The sequence below is a fragment of the Excalfactoria chinensis genome, chromosome 4 (assembly GCF_039878825.1).
Source record: "Excalfactoria chinensis isolate bCotChi1 chromosome 4, bCotChi1.hap2, whole genome shotgun sequence".
Classification (NCBI taxonomy): domain Eukaryota; kingdom Metazoa; phylum Chordata; class Aves; order Galliformes; family Phasianidae; genus Excalfactoria; species Excalfactoria chinensis.
Genome location: NC_092828.1, coordinates 35,441,681 through 35,459,339, shown reverse-complemented (window position 1 = coordinate 35,459,339; position 17,659 = coordinate 35,441,681). Strand labels below are relative to the sequence as shown.

General features: G+C 36.8%; 1 protein-coding gene across 2 annotated transcripts in view; it reads left to right on the top strand.

The window, feature by feature from the left end:
- PRDM5 (PR/SET domain 5) overlaps positions 1 to 17,659 on the top strand; it is a 79,024-nt gene that overhangs the window by 37,024 nt on the left and 24,341 nt on the right. Inside the window, exons 9-13 of one of the 2 annotated variants that reach the window (XM_072335635.1) lie at positions 827 to 911; positions 7,345 to 7,436; positions 8,886 to 8,979; positions 12,240 to 12,400; positions 12,710 to 12,803. In XM_072335635.1, the coding sequence (XP_072191736.1) occupies positions 827 to 911; positions 7,345 to 7,436; positions 8,886 to 8,979; positions 12,240 to 12,400; positions 12,710 to 12,803 (526 nt within the window). Of the gene's footprint in view, positions 1 to 826; positions 912 to 2,180; positions 2,339 to 7,344; positions 7,437 to 8,885; positions 8,980 to 12,239; positions 12,401 to 12,709; positions 12,804 to 17,659 lie in introns of both variants that reach the window. The other variant, XM_072335634.1, reaches the window with a different exon arrangement.

The window sequence follows — 17,659 nt, the reverse complement described above, 5'->3', positions numbered from 1 at the left end:
CTCAAGTCTAACAACATCACCTTTAGCCTCAACCCAGAAAGAGTTTGTTGTTGTAAAGAGTGCTGCATGAGTTGCGTTAGTTGTTAAATAACAAAAAAAGTGGAATCCTTTATTTTGCCGCTGTGATTACTTCAGTTTTTTGTTTTTGTTTTTTTTTTTTCCTTAAAGAACTTGATTTTTGCCATGTTCCTGAGCTGACAACACATATTACCAACAAAAGGGTAGATGATTGCTAGCTGTGTGTGTGTATATCCTTTGTGCATGCTTTATGTGTACATGTTATGGAACTGGAAATGCACTGTGCTGAATGAAGACCTGCTAAATTCTCAAGAGAAATGTCCCTAAGTAATTTGATGAAGCACAATCATTCTGAAAACACACCCTTGTTTAATCAGATTTCTATGAGTATAGATAAGTCCTAATAGAGTTTGATTGTATTAGTATTTTAAAATTATTACAGTAGTTACAAAGTAGTTGTGTTATTTTTACTGATGTCTAGTTTATTAGAAGGAAATGTTCTGAAAAGGTATCGATCTATTGTTTTATTCTTTCATATTAATGATATTTTAAATGGATCTGATGTTGTGATTTTGCATAATCTTGTTTCTGAATATTTTTAGTTATTTTTTTGTTCCTGGTTCTGTATATTAGTTTTGAGAGATTTTGTTCCTTAGGGGACTTACAAAGGGAAAATCATAGAATATCCCCACATATTAATTTAACTAATGAATTAGAAACAGTCACAGTCTGTTGGAGAACTTAAATGTAAGATATGTGTTCTTGTTTGAGACAGGTATTTAATTATCATTAAACACTCATTTTGCAGGTTCATGAGATCTTTGAGTGTCAGGAATGTGACAAGAGATTTATTTCAGCTAACCAGCTAAAACGCCATATGATAACTCATTCAGGTAACATATTAAAATGATGCAGACCTATGTATGTGTGGGTGATGTATTTAGCATATACTCAGTTTTATGTTAATCACTTAGAACATTTGGTGAATTCTGTGTTGTCCTGGGCCGTTGAAGGAAATCTCATGTTCCAAGGAAAAGATCTTATTGCTTCTAAGCCTTTCAAAATTCCAAGTGTAATGCTATATACTTTCTTCTATTGCTGCTTTGTCAAGCTTTTGTTTCATGCTATCTGGGGTAGGTGATGGCAGTTACCTGGGATGGGGAAAAAGCTTGTTCCTTGGCTTACAGAGTGAAGAACTGCTGAGTGGGATTTTGTGTTGAAATGAAGAGGATAGGAGCTGAGTTATGCTGTCAGCCAGAGATCTGTGACAAAAGGGCAGATGTGTGTGTATATATATAATGTGGGCTCGTGCACAGAATTCTCATTCGGAGGAACGTGGTTCATTCCCCATACCATTTCATAGGTGACACAAGTGCTTTGCTATGCCTGTCCTCCTCTGCCAGAACAGATCACTGTGAGCAGGGTGTTCCCTGTCCATAGTCTTGGCAGCAGGACACAAACTGGCTCTGCCAGCATTTCTGATCACTGCAAGCTAGTGTTTCTATTTCTTTCACCAGTGATTAGAAACATCAGCTGACACAATGGAAACATGGGTTTTGTTCTCTCATACATTAACATTTAAAAATGGAAGTTTTTGCAACCGCACAGACTTGTAGTTGAATTATTTTTTTGGTATTAGTCCACACCAAAAGTTCATTTTTTGTAGCATAATCTGTATTTCAGGGTTCTTAGCTTGATTTTGACACATTTGGATGAGCGTTGATGTAGTTAAATTGCAGTCACCAGTTGAAGCACAAAGGCTTTTTGCATAGCAAGTTTTAGTTTTGGAAGCTAATATGTATATTGTTAATTAAGTTTTAAAACATTTTAAAGCTGTCATGCCCTCCTTCACATTTGTAATCTGGAAACAGTGTTTTCCTCTTTGAAGTCATTCTCTTTTGATTTAAGCTAATTAATCAGAATTTAGCTTTAGCAATGACTATTGAAAAGAATGTGCCAATTTCTTGAGATACACCATGGCTCATCTTTTGTGAAGTGACTTAACTGTCTAACATAAAGGGCATTAGATGTCTTTCTAATTGGTTTAATCTTAATTGGGTTGACTTAATTGCAGAAATCTCTGAGGAGATGACTGTCTCTGCCTTTCATCTTCTCCCCCTGTATAAACAGGAGATTAAATGTCCCCCACTCATTTTCTGCAGAAAAACGCCCCTACACCTGCGAGGTTTGCAATAAGTCCTTCAAACGACTTGATCAAGTGACTGCACACAAAATAATACACAGTGAAGATAAACCTTATAAATGCAAGCTTTGTGGAAAGGGATTTGCCCACAGAAATGTTTACAAGAATCACAAGAAGGTAAAGCACTCTGCTGTTGTTGTTTACAGATCTGCCAGCCTCAGATTTGCAGGTTTTTTTTTTTCTTTTAAATTGTTGATCATTAAGCTCTGGCATACTTATAAACATGGGAGTGAAGTATTGGAAAATGTATATATATATTAGTGAATGTTGTTATAACCAAAATCTCAATAAGACATGAGTTCCAAATAAAGCAAAACAAACAAAAAAAGGGAAATTGGAAGCAAATCACAGTTGCTTGGTTAGAAGCATCAAATGCTTTTTCATTTTGACTTTCCCAGTGTTTTTTTTGTTTGTTTGTTTTTACATTAAGATATAAAATTAAATTTTTATCTGGTCTAAAACGTTTTCAATTTTAACTTAAAAAACAAACAAAAAGCATAGTGTGTGAACAAAACAAATTTTAGTCCTGTTGTAGTGATTCCTCACTTGTCTTTACACCAAATGCTTTCCAAGCAGTAGTGAATCTGTACTCAGTAGTAGTGTTCATACTTTAAAACAACATCAGAAGAGGCATTACCTGAGAAGTAGACTCTTGAAGAGATATTTTGCTTCTGTTCATTTAAGCACAAATCTACTTGACTAAATTTTCATAATGCCTGTCATTATTTTCAACTCAAACTTACATTTTTTTAATGACAAGTCTGTATCCATGACTGTTGTTTCAGAATTAATAGATGGAAAAAGACCTCTAGTTTTGTGCCCAGTATTTGGCACTATTTTTATTTTTATTTTAATTTTTTTTTCTTTATACTCCCACTTTATTTACCCCTTTTGCTGAAACTGATATACCCTTACTTAGAAGTCTTTTTCAGTTTGGCTCATGTTGTATGCCATCTGGGATTTTGGCACAGGATCTTTACACCATCTTTTGCACTTTCAGCCATAAATAATGTAAGAATAATAATAATGCCTCTCATAGGGTGAAATGGTGATGATGGTCTGAAAGAGAAAGCATGGAAAAATCTGCTGAAAGACCAGATTATCTCCCATATATGCCACGGTATATGCTATCTTGTTTTAGAGTTATTAATAAAATGTGCCAAAAACTCACAAATTGGATATATTCTAGGGAAATACATAGAATATGATCTAGAAAAATAGACATATTTCCTTAGGTTAATTTGCAGTTGATGACTGATAGGGAATTTTGGCTGAGAACAGACTTCAGGCTTAAGTATGAATAATGAGCAAACGTCTTGACCCAGTTCAGTGTTTAAAGCATCTTCACGTAAGCAAGGACTGCATAAGAGAATGTTGCAGAGTTGATTCTTTTGTCAGACAAGTATTAGAGGCTTCACTTAATGGAAGAAATAGTAAAATTTATACAAATTTAGCAAGTACCCAATTTTGAGAGAATTCTTCAAAGCATGTTGGAATATTTATTTCCTGAACCTATCTGCCCATAGTACCGGCTGTAAATCAACCCTGTCCAGTCATGAAAGCAACAAAGACCTGCGTTTATATACTCAAACAGCTGTGTATATTTGCCCATCCACAATTAGATCTTTGATTGCACTTGCTAAACAAAGAGATGAGCCTGAGAGATGGGAGATGGATGTAGATGTCCTGAGTTGCTTTCCTGAAATGCCTATCTCTATGCTGAGTATCAAGATTTTAAAGATACTGACTAGCATAACGAGGCACATAGATTTGGGCTTATCTGACCCTCAAGTTTTCAGTCCATTAATGTACTTTTAATTGAGGTAATCAAGGACAGGTAGTAGATAATGGAGGACATTGCATGTGTCTGTGTATATACACACAAATAAAGCATAAGGGTTGAGTCAAGTATGTGGTAGTTTGAGATGCAAAAATAGTTTTATGTGCCCCGAGGGAGGGTTATGCTACTGCCAGAGGTAGAGAACAAGAGTTCTGGTGCTTGGTCACAGATAAATTGAATGAGTAAGAGCGGAAATTTAATCCTTTATTGACTATCTTTCTTCCCTGTATTTCTTCTGCTCAGGTTTTTGATGAATCTTTAGATGTGTATTCCTTTAAGACCACACTCTGTTTTGTTTTCTTTTGGAGGAAGAAAAGATCTCTGAGTAATTAGACTACTTTCAGAATACAGTGACTGTGCTAGTTACAGGGAACTTTGCAGTAGGAATGGTGGGTATTGTAGTTAAAAACAGTTAAATCAGTAGTGTTTGACAGAAGACACAATTTCAAGTTTGATAGTATCACACTTGAAAGATCTCTTGAGATTTTACATCTTTTTTTTTTTTTTTCACACATAATTAAAAACAGGATATATATTTTGTACCTTTGAGTTCTTGTTTGAGATGGAAATGTTGCTGTTGTTTGTTACTCCATTATTCAAGCTATGTTTATTCAAGATATATGACATATATATATTTACTTTTGAAGCTATCAATCAAAATGAAATTTGGCTCTTGCAACCTATGTTTTTAAATTTCTCTCAGAGGTGCAGAGGAGATTAGCTCTTTGCATGTCACAGGATTTTGTTGGAAGATAGGCAGAAGGTTAGCTATGAGTGCATCTACTCTGTTCTGCAGAGCACTGAATTGTAAACCCTAACTTGGTACTCATTACTGCCTTGCAGGTACAGATCTGAGAGGCAGGAACTGTTAGTCCCTTTGTGGTAGTGCTCTGGTGTACTGCTGCTGCACACAAGTACTACATTGCTCTGTGTAGGTGCTTGTGCAAGTTTGCTTTGTCACTTGCTTGAATATGTCAGCACTGAGAAATGTTACTTGGTGTGGATCTGGCTCAGATGTATTTTGAAAAACTCAGACTAAGAGTCTGAGTGAAGAAAATGGAATTTTTTTTTATTTTATTTTTTTCCTGGAATTGTAAAAATAACGTTATAAAATAATAGCTGAAATTAGGAGATGGGCATTGTGTTACAGATAGTTATTTTTCATCCAGGTCAGGCTGAATGAAGGTACATCTTCTGTGCCATATAATCCAGGTTACTTCTGTATAGGACAATGCAAAGTTCTTACTCCATCTGCTCCTTTGCTATGTATAGTGGATGAATTCAGAGAATAAAATATGAGGATATGACAGTGAGCAGAAGTAGGTCACCAGACACAGGATTTTAAAGGGTTTACTGTTAATCCAGGGTTATTTGGTCTTGGGGAGCATAATGAATTGAAACAATTGTACTCCCTCATCTACTCTACTGGGAATGGGTAGCCTTGGGCTGAGTTTAAACTTCCACAGATGCTATTATAGAAAAGGCTGCCATGAGATATTCTGTGAGAGCCCATCCTTAGTTACTTTGATCATACAACTGTCCAAAAAGTGCACATGACCACTTAGTTTTGTACAGTTTCTCATGATAGATGTCAATGCCCGTGCCATTTCCAAGTGAGCCTAATTCAGCAACTTCATTTTCTATACCTATCAAAATACTGTAATCACTGGTGTCTAAGGGAAAACAAGGAAATGAAAATAGAGTAACGATTTCTGTTTTAAAGTATTTAAGTGAAATTCATAAATTATGTTTTCTTTCTCCATAATGATATTTAAGTAGAGAGAAGTGTGTAAATTAATGTTGGTTCTTTTTGGTTTTGTAATGTTGTTCATGGTCCTGCTGGTATTTTAACAGTGGAAAGATTTATTCAACATTTTGGACCTGCTTTAGAGGAGGCACAAAGCAAAAATCGATGTTTTTGCTGTGCTTTCTTTTCCTTTCCCCAGCTTGATGGAAAGGTCTGATAGTAGCACAATATAACAGTATTTTCATGGTGTGGATATAATCTTACTCATCACACCATAATTATAAAGAGTTGCAGTACTGCATCCAAACACTTAATTCGTTTCAAGACTCAGATTTATGGTAAAAGCTTTAGACAGTTTTGAAAACTGTCTGAAGTTCGTATTTGGTTGTAGAACATCAAGTTACTGAAAATATGTGCAGTCTTGGCAATATGTACTGCTTATATTCCACTTTGAATCAGGTCATAAAATGAGAGTTCAACTCGCATTGTTTAGTATGACCACCTTCCTTTTTGAATTCTGATGCTGCAGACTTTAGTACCTGATACTTCATCTTATTTGGGTGGAAGACTGCTCTAGAATACTTCTTGCATGTGAGCAGTCGATTTTGCGATATTCAAATCCAGATCAATCTACTGCATTTTACAAGCTGCCGGTGGGGCCCTTTTCTGAAAATAATATCACAGATATAGTTGTTTAAGTGTAGTGTAATCTATTGCTTTGTATTGCTATGTGCATATTAAATATATAGCTTAAACCCAAGCTAATCTGTGTGCACTGTGTACCTGCTTCCCAGATATATAAATATCCTGTTATATATATATATTTAGTATATGATGTCTATTTGAGCAGCTTATAGTGAATTTGTTAGCTGTATTTTGAGACCTAATGTAAGCCTGACAAATGTACTGAGCCCACCTTGGAATTTCTGTAGTTGATCACAAACGTGCATAACTGAAAGACAAGTGGAGAGGTTTGGCAGCTGTGGTGTAGTGCATCTCAAAATGTTTGCCTTGAACATAGGATGATAGAATATCCTGAGTTGGAAGGGACACATACAGGGGTCACTGAGACTAATTCCTGGCTCTTGAATTTTTCCCACCATACTCCTAATGGAAGCCATCCCTTTTCTGGAACATGTTAGTAGAACAAAGGTGGACAGTTTTAGAATTAATATGCTTGTTTGAAGATACACCTTTCATGGCTTTTTGTGATACACCTAGCTTGTTTCTGGACTAGTCACAAGGAGAGTAAATGAGTTGGGATATCTTTTTACACTTGCCTGTGGGTATGACTAGTTAAATATTTGCAGTGAAGTTTAGAAATATGGATGAATTCTTGTATTTTGATCAAGACTAGAACTGGCAAGAGAATGCTAAGAAGGAATTATATACAAATGACTATGCTCTTCAGAACTATCACTCAAGTGTTGAGTGTTCTAAAATAGGGCATTTTTTAAGTAAATGACATGAACTTTGCGCTCGTGAAAGGTGCCAGATTGACAGCCCTAGAGACTGAACCCTTCTATTTATCCACAGAACAGGTACATCACAGACATCAGCACTGCGAGCTTCCCCACAGTGTCTCGTCAATATGTCTCAACCCTGTTCTGGAGGAACCACCTGTTGAGGTGAGAAGGTAGTTCAGTCTCTTCATGTCCTGTCAATCCTTGGTCTGACCGCTGAGGCTGCCAATCAGGGTGTCAGCTAATGTAGATTGTGATGTAAACGTCCAAGAGCGGGACTGAAACATTCAACATATTTTATATAATGTATAATATATTCCACACATTTGACCGTGCTTCACTTTCTTTTTTAAGTGACATTGGCTGGACTAAATTCATTCATTCTGAGTCCAAAACCTCTGTATAATATTGCAAGTACTCTAATGTTTTGCTACTGCTGTTTATGTGAGAGAACATTTGTGTTTAAATCAGTCTGAGTTTGAGGCCAGGAGTCTACATCTAAATTATCGTGCTGGCTCCTCATAGTTGTTTTTTTCACCTTATTATGGGGGATATCTCTGTGTGTCTTATGGTATTACGAATGTTTCTGCCATAAGCAGTAGTACGTATTTACTAGACTAGTATTTACCCTTAGCCTACAAAACTAATCTGTTTAATTTCATGCATATTATAAAAGACCGTCCATCTCCTTTTCCTTGGCACTATAGTTGCCCCTTAAGGTCCTTTTTAGCTAAAACAATGTTCAGATACTGATGGTTTAAAAACACTATTCCCTTAATGAAAATTGTAGGAAATTGTGTAGATACAGCTTGTGCAGATGAATTTGCTATTAGAATTTACTATGGGGATAGCACCAGGGAAATGAGGAGTGAAAAAGGAAAATTTGCAACGGTAGGTTGAAGTTGGATGTTTCCCAAGATCCAGAAAAGAAATGTGCTTCAGCAACCCTGCTGTTTGTGAAACTCATCCAAACTTAGCCTTTTATTTTATGTCTTTGAAGACTATTTCTACTTATCTCTTTTTGAAGTTTATTGATGCTTTTTCTCAGCTATGGTATGTTTTTACTACAGCAAACAAAAATCTCAAATCTGATGCTTCTGTATGCTTTTTATTTTTATTTTTTTTAAATGTGAAGCTTAAATGAAGGTATGCAAGAGTAGTCACATGATTTAAAAATTTTTCTTTGCTAAATTTTAGACTACTGTCTTGAGATAGATCAATTCTACTGCTAAGTGAAAAAAAATGCAGGGTTTTGTGTACGTGTATTTTTGTATGTTTTTTGATGATACTAAGTACTTAAGGGTCAGCATTAGTTCTGATAAAGAAATGAAACTGAACTTGACGTTTTCCTTCTGGTTATTCTTTATTTTTATTTTTAATTACATACAACACTTCTGAGGATCAGAGTGGTACGTTAATTTAGAGGCAGCTTTGTTGGCTTTTAGGATTCAGGATAATGGCACAATGATTGTTTTAATTCTCTGCCCCCTGATATTTCAAATTGTTAATGTATCCCCTCCTGAATTCAGTTTGAAAAATTAAGTATAATTACTGTAATGACAGCTAATTGATTTTCCTGAGCCTTTCCTCTGACATGTTGTCTTTCATCTGCAGACCCATTCTGAAGAGAGACCATTCCAGTGTGAGGAATGCAAAGCTTTGTTCCGAACCCCGTTTTCTCTACAAAGACATCTACTAATTCATAACAGTAAGTGATAAGTCACAGAGGAAAAAGAGCATCTTCAGTTCTCTTGTCTGACTGAGAAATAGACCTCTAGCACCTTGCTTCAATGTACAACTTGCTATATTAAATGAGACCTAAAATTCAAATCTAATCACTAGGAATTAGAAAATTCAGAGCAAATTCAAACCTTGCCTTTTAATGCACTTAAATGTCAGTACAAATACACTGTAGAAAATTGACCATGGTTTGAGATCTGATTGTAAGATTTTTCTGCTTTAAATGTGGTAGTATTACCTTCATTTTAAGAAATGGAAATTAGGGACCAAGATAAAGAGGTGGCTTAATTAGCTTTTGTAAGTAATCCATTTCAGAGCTTAAAACTGAAATTGTCTCTCCTGTGCCAGTCTTGACTTCACTGAATGTTGTTTCCTGCCAGAAGTGTAGGAAAAAAAGCCCAGAAAAATTCTGTGGCCATTTTCTATTATGACTTATGTGTTCATGGCATTCTTTTGCATTCATGGCATTCATGGATTCTTTTTTTATTTTTTTTTCCTTACTGTGTGCAGATATATTTTTTTTGTGGAACTTTCTCAGTATTTGCACATCTCTGAATGACCATTCAACCATGTTAGTGTTAGCAATTGAAATTAAAATAAATATTACTAATCTAAAATCCTGGTAGCATAGAAGACAGTTCTTTGATTTGAGGAGTATATTTACATTGGCTGAATTTTAAAAAATAAACTTTTGATCAGGTAGAATGTTATTTCTGGTAGAAGAATTAATAGACTGGAGTTTTTGGTTTGTTCTTTTACGATCATCTTTCAAATCTTCTGCAACATTGCAAAGCACTGGATTTTGAAAAATTGTTATCCAATGTAAAATGTTAAAAATACTGGGGGAAAAAGGTTTGTTTATTTAAAAAAAAACAAAAACAAACATGCAATGAAAATCAGTCATATATATTCAAATGTTCTATGCATTGATAGATAAATCCATCTCATGTTTGTGAAATATCCAAAAGCAACATTTCACAGTATCTAGAATTGTAGATATTGATGAAAGTTTCTCTAAAAACATAAAAACATGCTGTTTTTTTTTCATCTTTTTTCTCAAGAGGATGAGCACTCAGAAAATTTGAGGGCTTTTTGAGTCAGACATGATTTCTGTCAAGTTTAGCTGTTCCTGAACCACCACTTTTTAAGCAAATGTAAATACTTAAGCTTATGAACTAGTTGGTCTTCCTTGGCACAAAGCAGCCTTGTTGGTGGACAAGTAAAAGTAAAATTTCAAGACAGCAAATTCTTCTGCCATCTTAGACAAAGCTTAATAGTATTTTGTATTTTGATTAAGCACAGGATTCCTTTTCTTCTTATTTTGAGAAAGAAAACAAGTGAGTAAAACTGGACCATCATAACAAATAGTTCTTAATGTAGCATAATATAAAGTGAAACTTCTACGGTCACACTGCATCTCTCGTGTGCAGTCCTTTTATAAAAAAGTGTTGGCAGACCAATCGCAAAGTGGAATTCATTGCAAGGATGAATTGAAGAATAAACTTCTTTACCCATAAAAGAGGGTACCTGTCCAAGCTACAGGCTGCCAGCTTCTTCAAAATATACCTATTGCAAAGGAGAAAAAAATCCCAATAACAGTCTCTAGGTGTTTTCTTTGGACCTGCTCCATCACCTCAATGTTCTTTCTGTACTGGAGTACCCAAAACTGATCACAGTACTCAAGGTGGTGCCTCACCAGTGTCAAGTACAGGGGTAGGATGACTTCCTTAGTCCTGCTCACCACACCATTCTTGATACGAGAGAGAACTATCTCCTTCAATAATTGGAGCAAGAAACCAATGCTGATTACAGGGGCAGGATTCCTGCTCACCACACCATTCCTGATATGAGCCAGGATGCCATTGGGCACACTGCTGGTGCACAGTCAGCTGACTGTCCATCAGTACACCAAGGTCTCTTTCCATCAGGCAGCTGTCTAGCCACTCCTGCCCAAGCCTGTAGGGTTGCCTGCAGTTGTTGTGACCAAACAGGACACTTGGCCCTATTGAATCCATATTGATCCATTGGTCCATGGATCCAGTTGACCTAGGTGCCTCCGTAATGCCTTTCTACCCTTTGACAGATAAGACATAGTTTCCTTTTATAGAAATTACTTGGATATTTTCTTTTGTCAAAACAGTAAAAAATGTCATATTATTTAGTAAAAATAGTAATGACTTCACTTTGTTTGCAAAGTAGTCTTATGTTTCCAAGACAAGAGCTGAAGAGATTCACTAGAAGCTTAGAAGTGTTAGTCCTCCACATAGCAGCATCTTTAAATTGTATCCCTGTTGACCTTAAAAAATATTCTGAATTGCTAGATTGCAAGTATCTTAGGGCGAGACAACTTATTATAGTATCTTTTAGCATATTCTTGTGTCATTGAAGACAAAAAAGCTTTTGTTACCAAGGTGAAAAGGAATAAGTGTTTTGATTGCTGGGGAGAAGAGGGCAATTTTGGCTGATTTATAGTGGAGAGAAACAGTTTATCTAGACTTTCGAATGTCTGTGGGTATTTGGTGCACTGCTGTGTTGGTAAGTCTTACTTATAGGTATTACATCTGTAAATTGAAATAAATAATGTTTTTGAATGCCTCAACATGCAGAATCAAATAGTCTGTGCCTTACTTGGATGAGGAGGCTGCAACTCAGAGCTCTGTCTTGAAAAGTAAGAAGTGAGCCGTTGTCCTGATATTGTGGTGGTCTTTTTTTTTTTTTTTTTTTTTTTTTTTTTTTTTTTTTGTATAAGAGTTGCTGTCTGGAAAGTTTTTTGGGATATAGAAACTCAATTTCCAGTTCAGACTGTGACTCTGGTTATAACCCTAAGCACTACTGATTTCTGAAGGTGTGCCACATTGTAAATCATTTAATCTTAATCGGTTAACTGATACAGTAGTTTCATTGTGATGATTCCTCTGCTGGATCGTAGATCTTGTTTGTTTTCTGAAAAGCTGTACACAGATTTTCACATTGTAGTGCTTCTTCCTTTCTCTGAGATACTTAATTTAATTCAAAGAGTAGTATTAACTGTATCTGTCATAATCTTTATAGTTTGAACTGTAACGTGGCTATAACACTTAATATTTTTCATCTTTTTTGTGTGAGTTGAGATTATCTTTCTGTTCTCAGGATCTAGCTCTTCAATTCTGTTAATTTTATGAAATGATAAGCATTAATGTACTTACACACAAAACTAATATGTCTAAACCTGATTTTCTTCTTCTTAAGGTGAGAGGACGTTCAAGTGTGATCACTGCGATGCTACTTTCAAAAGAAAGGACACCTTAAATGTTCATATTCAAGTTGTACATGATGGACATAAGAAATATAAGTGTGATCTCTGTGACAAAGCTTTTGTGACACCCTCAGTCCTGAAAAGTCATAAAAAAGTAAGTAAAATCAATTATTTTGTATTTATTCTTTGTATGTCCTTAAGTGTAATGGAGTAACTGGTACAGTATTTTCAGTGCATGATTAAAGCAACATTAAGAAGAAAATTCTTCTATTCTTCTATTAAGAAGAAAATTGAAAGAACGCTTTGATTCCTTAAAACCTCTGTCTGATGTGATGGAATGACACGAATAATGGTTCTTGAAGAGAATAATGGTCAACGTGAAATATAGTTAAACTGTTCCGTATTCTTATATTTGAAGGCAATGATATAACTTTCATTCTCATCTTTTTTTCTCTTCATGTAGACTCACACAGGTGAAAAAGAAAAAATTTGCCCCTATTGTGGACAGAAATTTGCAAGCAATGGAACACTGAGAGTTCATATTAGAAGCCATACAGGTAAAGTGATACTTATTGTTAAGGAACTGAAAAAAAAAAAATCTGAGTGAGTACTAAGGTATCTGTAAGTTTGTCTAGAAATACTTAGTTTATTTAGAAACATAAATTTACAAGTAAGCCTATTTTTCAGATGTTTTACCTCCATAATGTGTAAAACTAGGTTCTATTTTGAATTGTGATTATATATGAATATATATACATGTACATATATCTATTTATATGAATTTTCAGTGTGAATTCATTCATTTCTATGACTTCTGAGGTGTTTTGAAACTCTGAACTCATGTTATTTTACCTTCTCACTTTATTACAACCTGCATGTTAACCAAATTAGAATGATCTACTTTTAGAACACCTTAGTTCCAAATTTATTTTCAGTTGCAACATCTGAATCTGTCTGCTGTTTTATTAGTATTTCTAAGCCGTCTGAGGTATGTAACTTGTTTTATATTGTCACCCAGATTGTGCTGTTGTTTCCTTATATGCTTCTGTAAACACACTGAAAATAAATCAGTCATGTCATTTAGATAGCTTTCACTTTCTGTGCCTAGGTTTTCATATTTCATATAATTGTCAGGCAAATGAAAGGGGTTGCTTTGTGATAATTTGTTTCCAACATAAAACTGTGTGGATTTGCTTTTGAGAGCCAAAGCATCAATTAACAAGTAGTCTTTCTTTGACATTACATTTACTTCACATAAGCATATTTGGTTTGCAGGAAGATGACAGAATTGGTGTTTCTAATAACTCAGCTTCATGTGATTTTTGGCATAAGTATTAATCACTTCAGTGTATCAGGACCACCTGTTGGGATTACACGTCTTTACTAGTTTGATGTATTTTATGATTTTGGACTTCCACTAACAAATTTTGTGACCCTGTAGTCAATTTAAAAGACTTATGTTTAATTGTTAGCTCTTCATCTTTGCTAAATTTCATGTTTGGAACATTTTTCACTCATGACAACTTTATAAAACATACTTACGAGCCTATATATAAGCGTTCTGCTCAGGTGGTTAATATATATTGTAATCATAGGCGTGAAAGACCCTGCAAGTCAAAGCTATTAAGACAGAACCACTACGCAACAGTTCTCTCTTCTGTCCATTCCTCTTCCTCCTGCTTGTTCTTTCTTCTACAACTCCACCTCCACAACCTCTTTTAAAGTCCTCCCTGCATGCTGTGTCTTTCTCTTCTATCCTATAAGCTGTAGTTTGATCTTATTTTTTGTCACTTCCTCAAGATGCACAAAAGAGGAGGGGGGAAAATAAAACCATGAAAACACAGAATGCCATTCATGGAGCATATGATATGGGAACTGAGAGGTTTCTTGGGTACTGTTCAATCAGAAGGACCAGCCACTTACTCACTTCGGCTGTACGTTAAAGAACCATGTTTTCAGGAGTGAAAGGAAGAAATGTGTTAGCACTGGTAGTCACTTAGCCCATTGGTCTGGATTTCTAGGACCATGACTGCCTCAATTTCAATTGTCTGCTATTTTTTAATTATTATTATTATTATTATAGGATTATTTTGTTACTTTATTTATGGATATTTCTTGGCACCTTGTGAGGAAACTATTAGCCTTTAATTTTCTTGTATTTACATACTAGACCTCCATGGAAATTAGAATTTATATATTTATTTTGTTTTATTTTCTTTCTTACTTCATATGTCCTATTCTGAAACCTTAGGTATGGTTTCTGTGTACTGTGCATGTTACACATCAGTTTGCACAGAAGAGAGGCTCTAATTTTTCAAGCTGATAGTGCAGATAGATCTTGGGAAAAGGTTTTATAGATGTTCAAGTGAAAATGCTTTTCACACATGTTCTCCTACCAGTTGCATTTAATGTTTCAGTGCTCTCAAGCAGATTTGTCCAAAATTAGGAATTATGCTAAAGTGAGTTTCATGAAACCACACACCAGAGAACATTAATCTTGGGGCTAGAGGCTTGCAACATTTTTAACTGCTTTTATACCAGAAGCTGTAAACAATGACATTTTAAACTTACTTGAAGTAGAAAGGCACTGAGTTTTTTTATTATCTTTGTGGATTAGATATGGTGGGAGACAGCTCACTGCAGAAAAAATTGAAGATAACTTTCAAGTCCCCTATTCAAAATACTTATAGTATTTAGTCAGGGAAGAAGTGGTCCGTGAGTACCTAGGCAACACCAGTGTTCATAAATCCATGGGTCCCAATGGGGTGCATCCACGGGTGCTGGGGGAGCTGGCAGAGGTGATTGCTGAATCACTCTCTATCATCTTTGAAAGGTCTTAGAGAATGAGGGAGGTGCCTGAAGACTGGAGGATTGTGAATGTCACTCCGGTCTTTAAAAAGGGCAAGAAGGAATATCCAGGTAGTTACAGGCCAGTCAGCCTCACCTCTGTCCCTGGAAAGGTGATAGAACAGCTAGTGCTGGATGCCATCTCCAGACAATTGGAATAAAAGGAGGTTATCAGGAGTACTCAGCATGAGTTCATCAAAGAGAGGTCATGCTTGACCAACCTGGTAGCCTTCTATGATGTAGTTGGTGGATGGGGGGAGAGCAGTGGAGGTAGTCTACCTTGATTTCAGCAAGGCATTTGATACTGTCTTCCATGACATCCTTATAACAAAGCTGAGGAAGTGTGGGATAGATGAGTGGACAGTGAGGTGGGTTGAGAACTGGCTGACCCGCAGAGCTCAGAGGGTCGTCATTGGTGGTGCAGAGTCTGGTTGGAGACCTGTGACTAGTGGTGTTCCTCAGGGGTTGGTTCCGGGTCCGGTCTTGTTCAACGTCTTCCTCAGTGACCTTGATGAGGGGATAGTGGCCACCCTCAGCAGGTTTGCTGATGATACGAAGTTGGGAAGATTGGCTGACTCACCTGACAGCTGCGCTGCCATTCAGCGAGACCTTGACAGGCTGGAGAGCTGGGCAGTAAGAAACCAGATGAGATTCAACAAAAGCAAGTGTAGAGTCTTGCACCTAGGGAGGAATAATTGCATGTACCAGTACAGGTTGGGGGATGACCTGCTGGAGAGGAGCTCTGTGGGGAGGGACCTGGGTGTCCTGGTGGATGACAGGTTGGCCATGAGCCAGCAGTGTGTCCTAATGACCAAAAAGGCCAATGGCATTCTGGGGTGCATTAAAAAGAATATGGCTAGCAGGTCAAGGGAGAGGTGATCCTCCCCTTCTACTCTGCCCTGGTAAGGCCTCATCTGGAATACTGTGTTCAGTTCTCGGCTCCCCAGTACAAAAAAGACAAGGATCTCGTGGAAAGAGTCCAGGGGAGGGCCACAAAGATGGTGAAGGGCCTGGAGCATCTCCCCTATGAAGAAAGGCTAAGCGAGCTGGGTCTGCTTAGCCTTGAGAAAAGAAGACTGAGGAACCTGATCCAGGTCTATAAATATCTGAGGTGTGGGGCGCAAAATGGCGAGGCCAGGCTCTTTTCAGCAGTGTGTGGGGACAGGACAAGGGGAAACAACCAGAAACTGGAGCACAGGAAGTTCTGCGTGAATGCGCGCAATAGCTTCTTTACGGTGAGCGTGACGGAGCACTGGAACAGGCTGCCCAGGGGGGGTTGTGGAGTTTCCTTCTCTGGAGATATTCAAAACTCGCCTGGATGCCTACCTGTGCAACCTGGTGAGGGGAACCTGCTTTGGCAGGGGGGTTGGACTCGATCCCTGGAGGTCCCTCCCAATCCCTATGATTCTGTGATTCTGTGATAGTTGGTAAAGGAAATTAATATTATCTGGAAACAGTACAAGGAAAGTACTCACTTGGAGGCTTTTAGTAATAAAGTACACAGTATAATGAAAATTCTTGACAACTTGTCAGGCTTTTTCTGAGAAGTCTTCATTTCACCGGAGAAGAGTTACAAGCTTGTTACATTCAGTGGTGTATTTGGTTTTGAAATGTCGCTGTGTTGAGTACTTCATGCTCTTGGTATCTGCTAAATTTTTTGGTTTTAAATTAATCAATTTGAAACTGTGAACTCTTTTTTTTTTAGTCAGACTTCAAAGTATCACATTTTGTTCTGAATTAGGAGTGAAACAGTCAGCCACTGTCCATTTGTAAGAGATTATTTGTCTTTGTGAATAAGCCTTCAGCTGGGGATAAGTTCTCAGTGCATCTGAGCAGTACATCATAAATGTAAAGACTGCAAAGAGCTTCATGTCTTGGAGATTAGTTTTGAGGTCCTAGTGCAGATATTTGTATTATCGCATTTGCTGTGCATGTGGTCAGCTAGTCTTTATTAGCTACTTTATATAAGAGGCTTTGTTCTGTGTTTACCAAATAATCCTAGGCAGAAGTCTTTTTAAAAGAGCTGTGTATCATATTTTATATTATTTTTATAGGGCTGCTCAAGCCAAGATTCTTGGGAATCCTGCTCATTCTGCTTTGGACTTGTACTTTTGTCATATTTAATAATCTATGTACAAAAAGACAAGCTTTTTATTCAATACACAGCACACGTTCTTAAATACTGTTACTCATAGATGGATGCATGCTTCTTCAATAAGCGATTTTCTTCCCTCTTTTATCTTGGAATAAGACTCTGTAAATGAGCCCTAACAGTACTTGGCCTTTTGCAGAAACTGAGATGGTTTGGGGTGAGTGAACATGTCTGCATGTGCATGTGTAGAGGGAAGTGGTTGATGTTTGCATCTGAACCTAGCATTTTGCTCTGTAATTCATCATCTGGGTTTCTAGCTTTGGAATGACAGAGACAGCTCTCTGTAGGTCAGCTGAAACACTATAGCACATTCTCCCTCTGCTGTATCCTGTTGGTTTATGGCTTCTTAGGGTCAGAGGGAGATGGGGTTAATTCAGCAAAAGAATCCTCTAACTGTGATGTAAATTCCTTGTC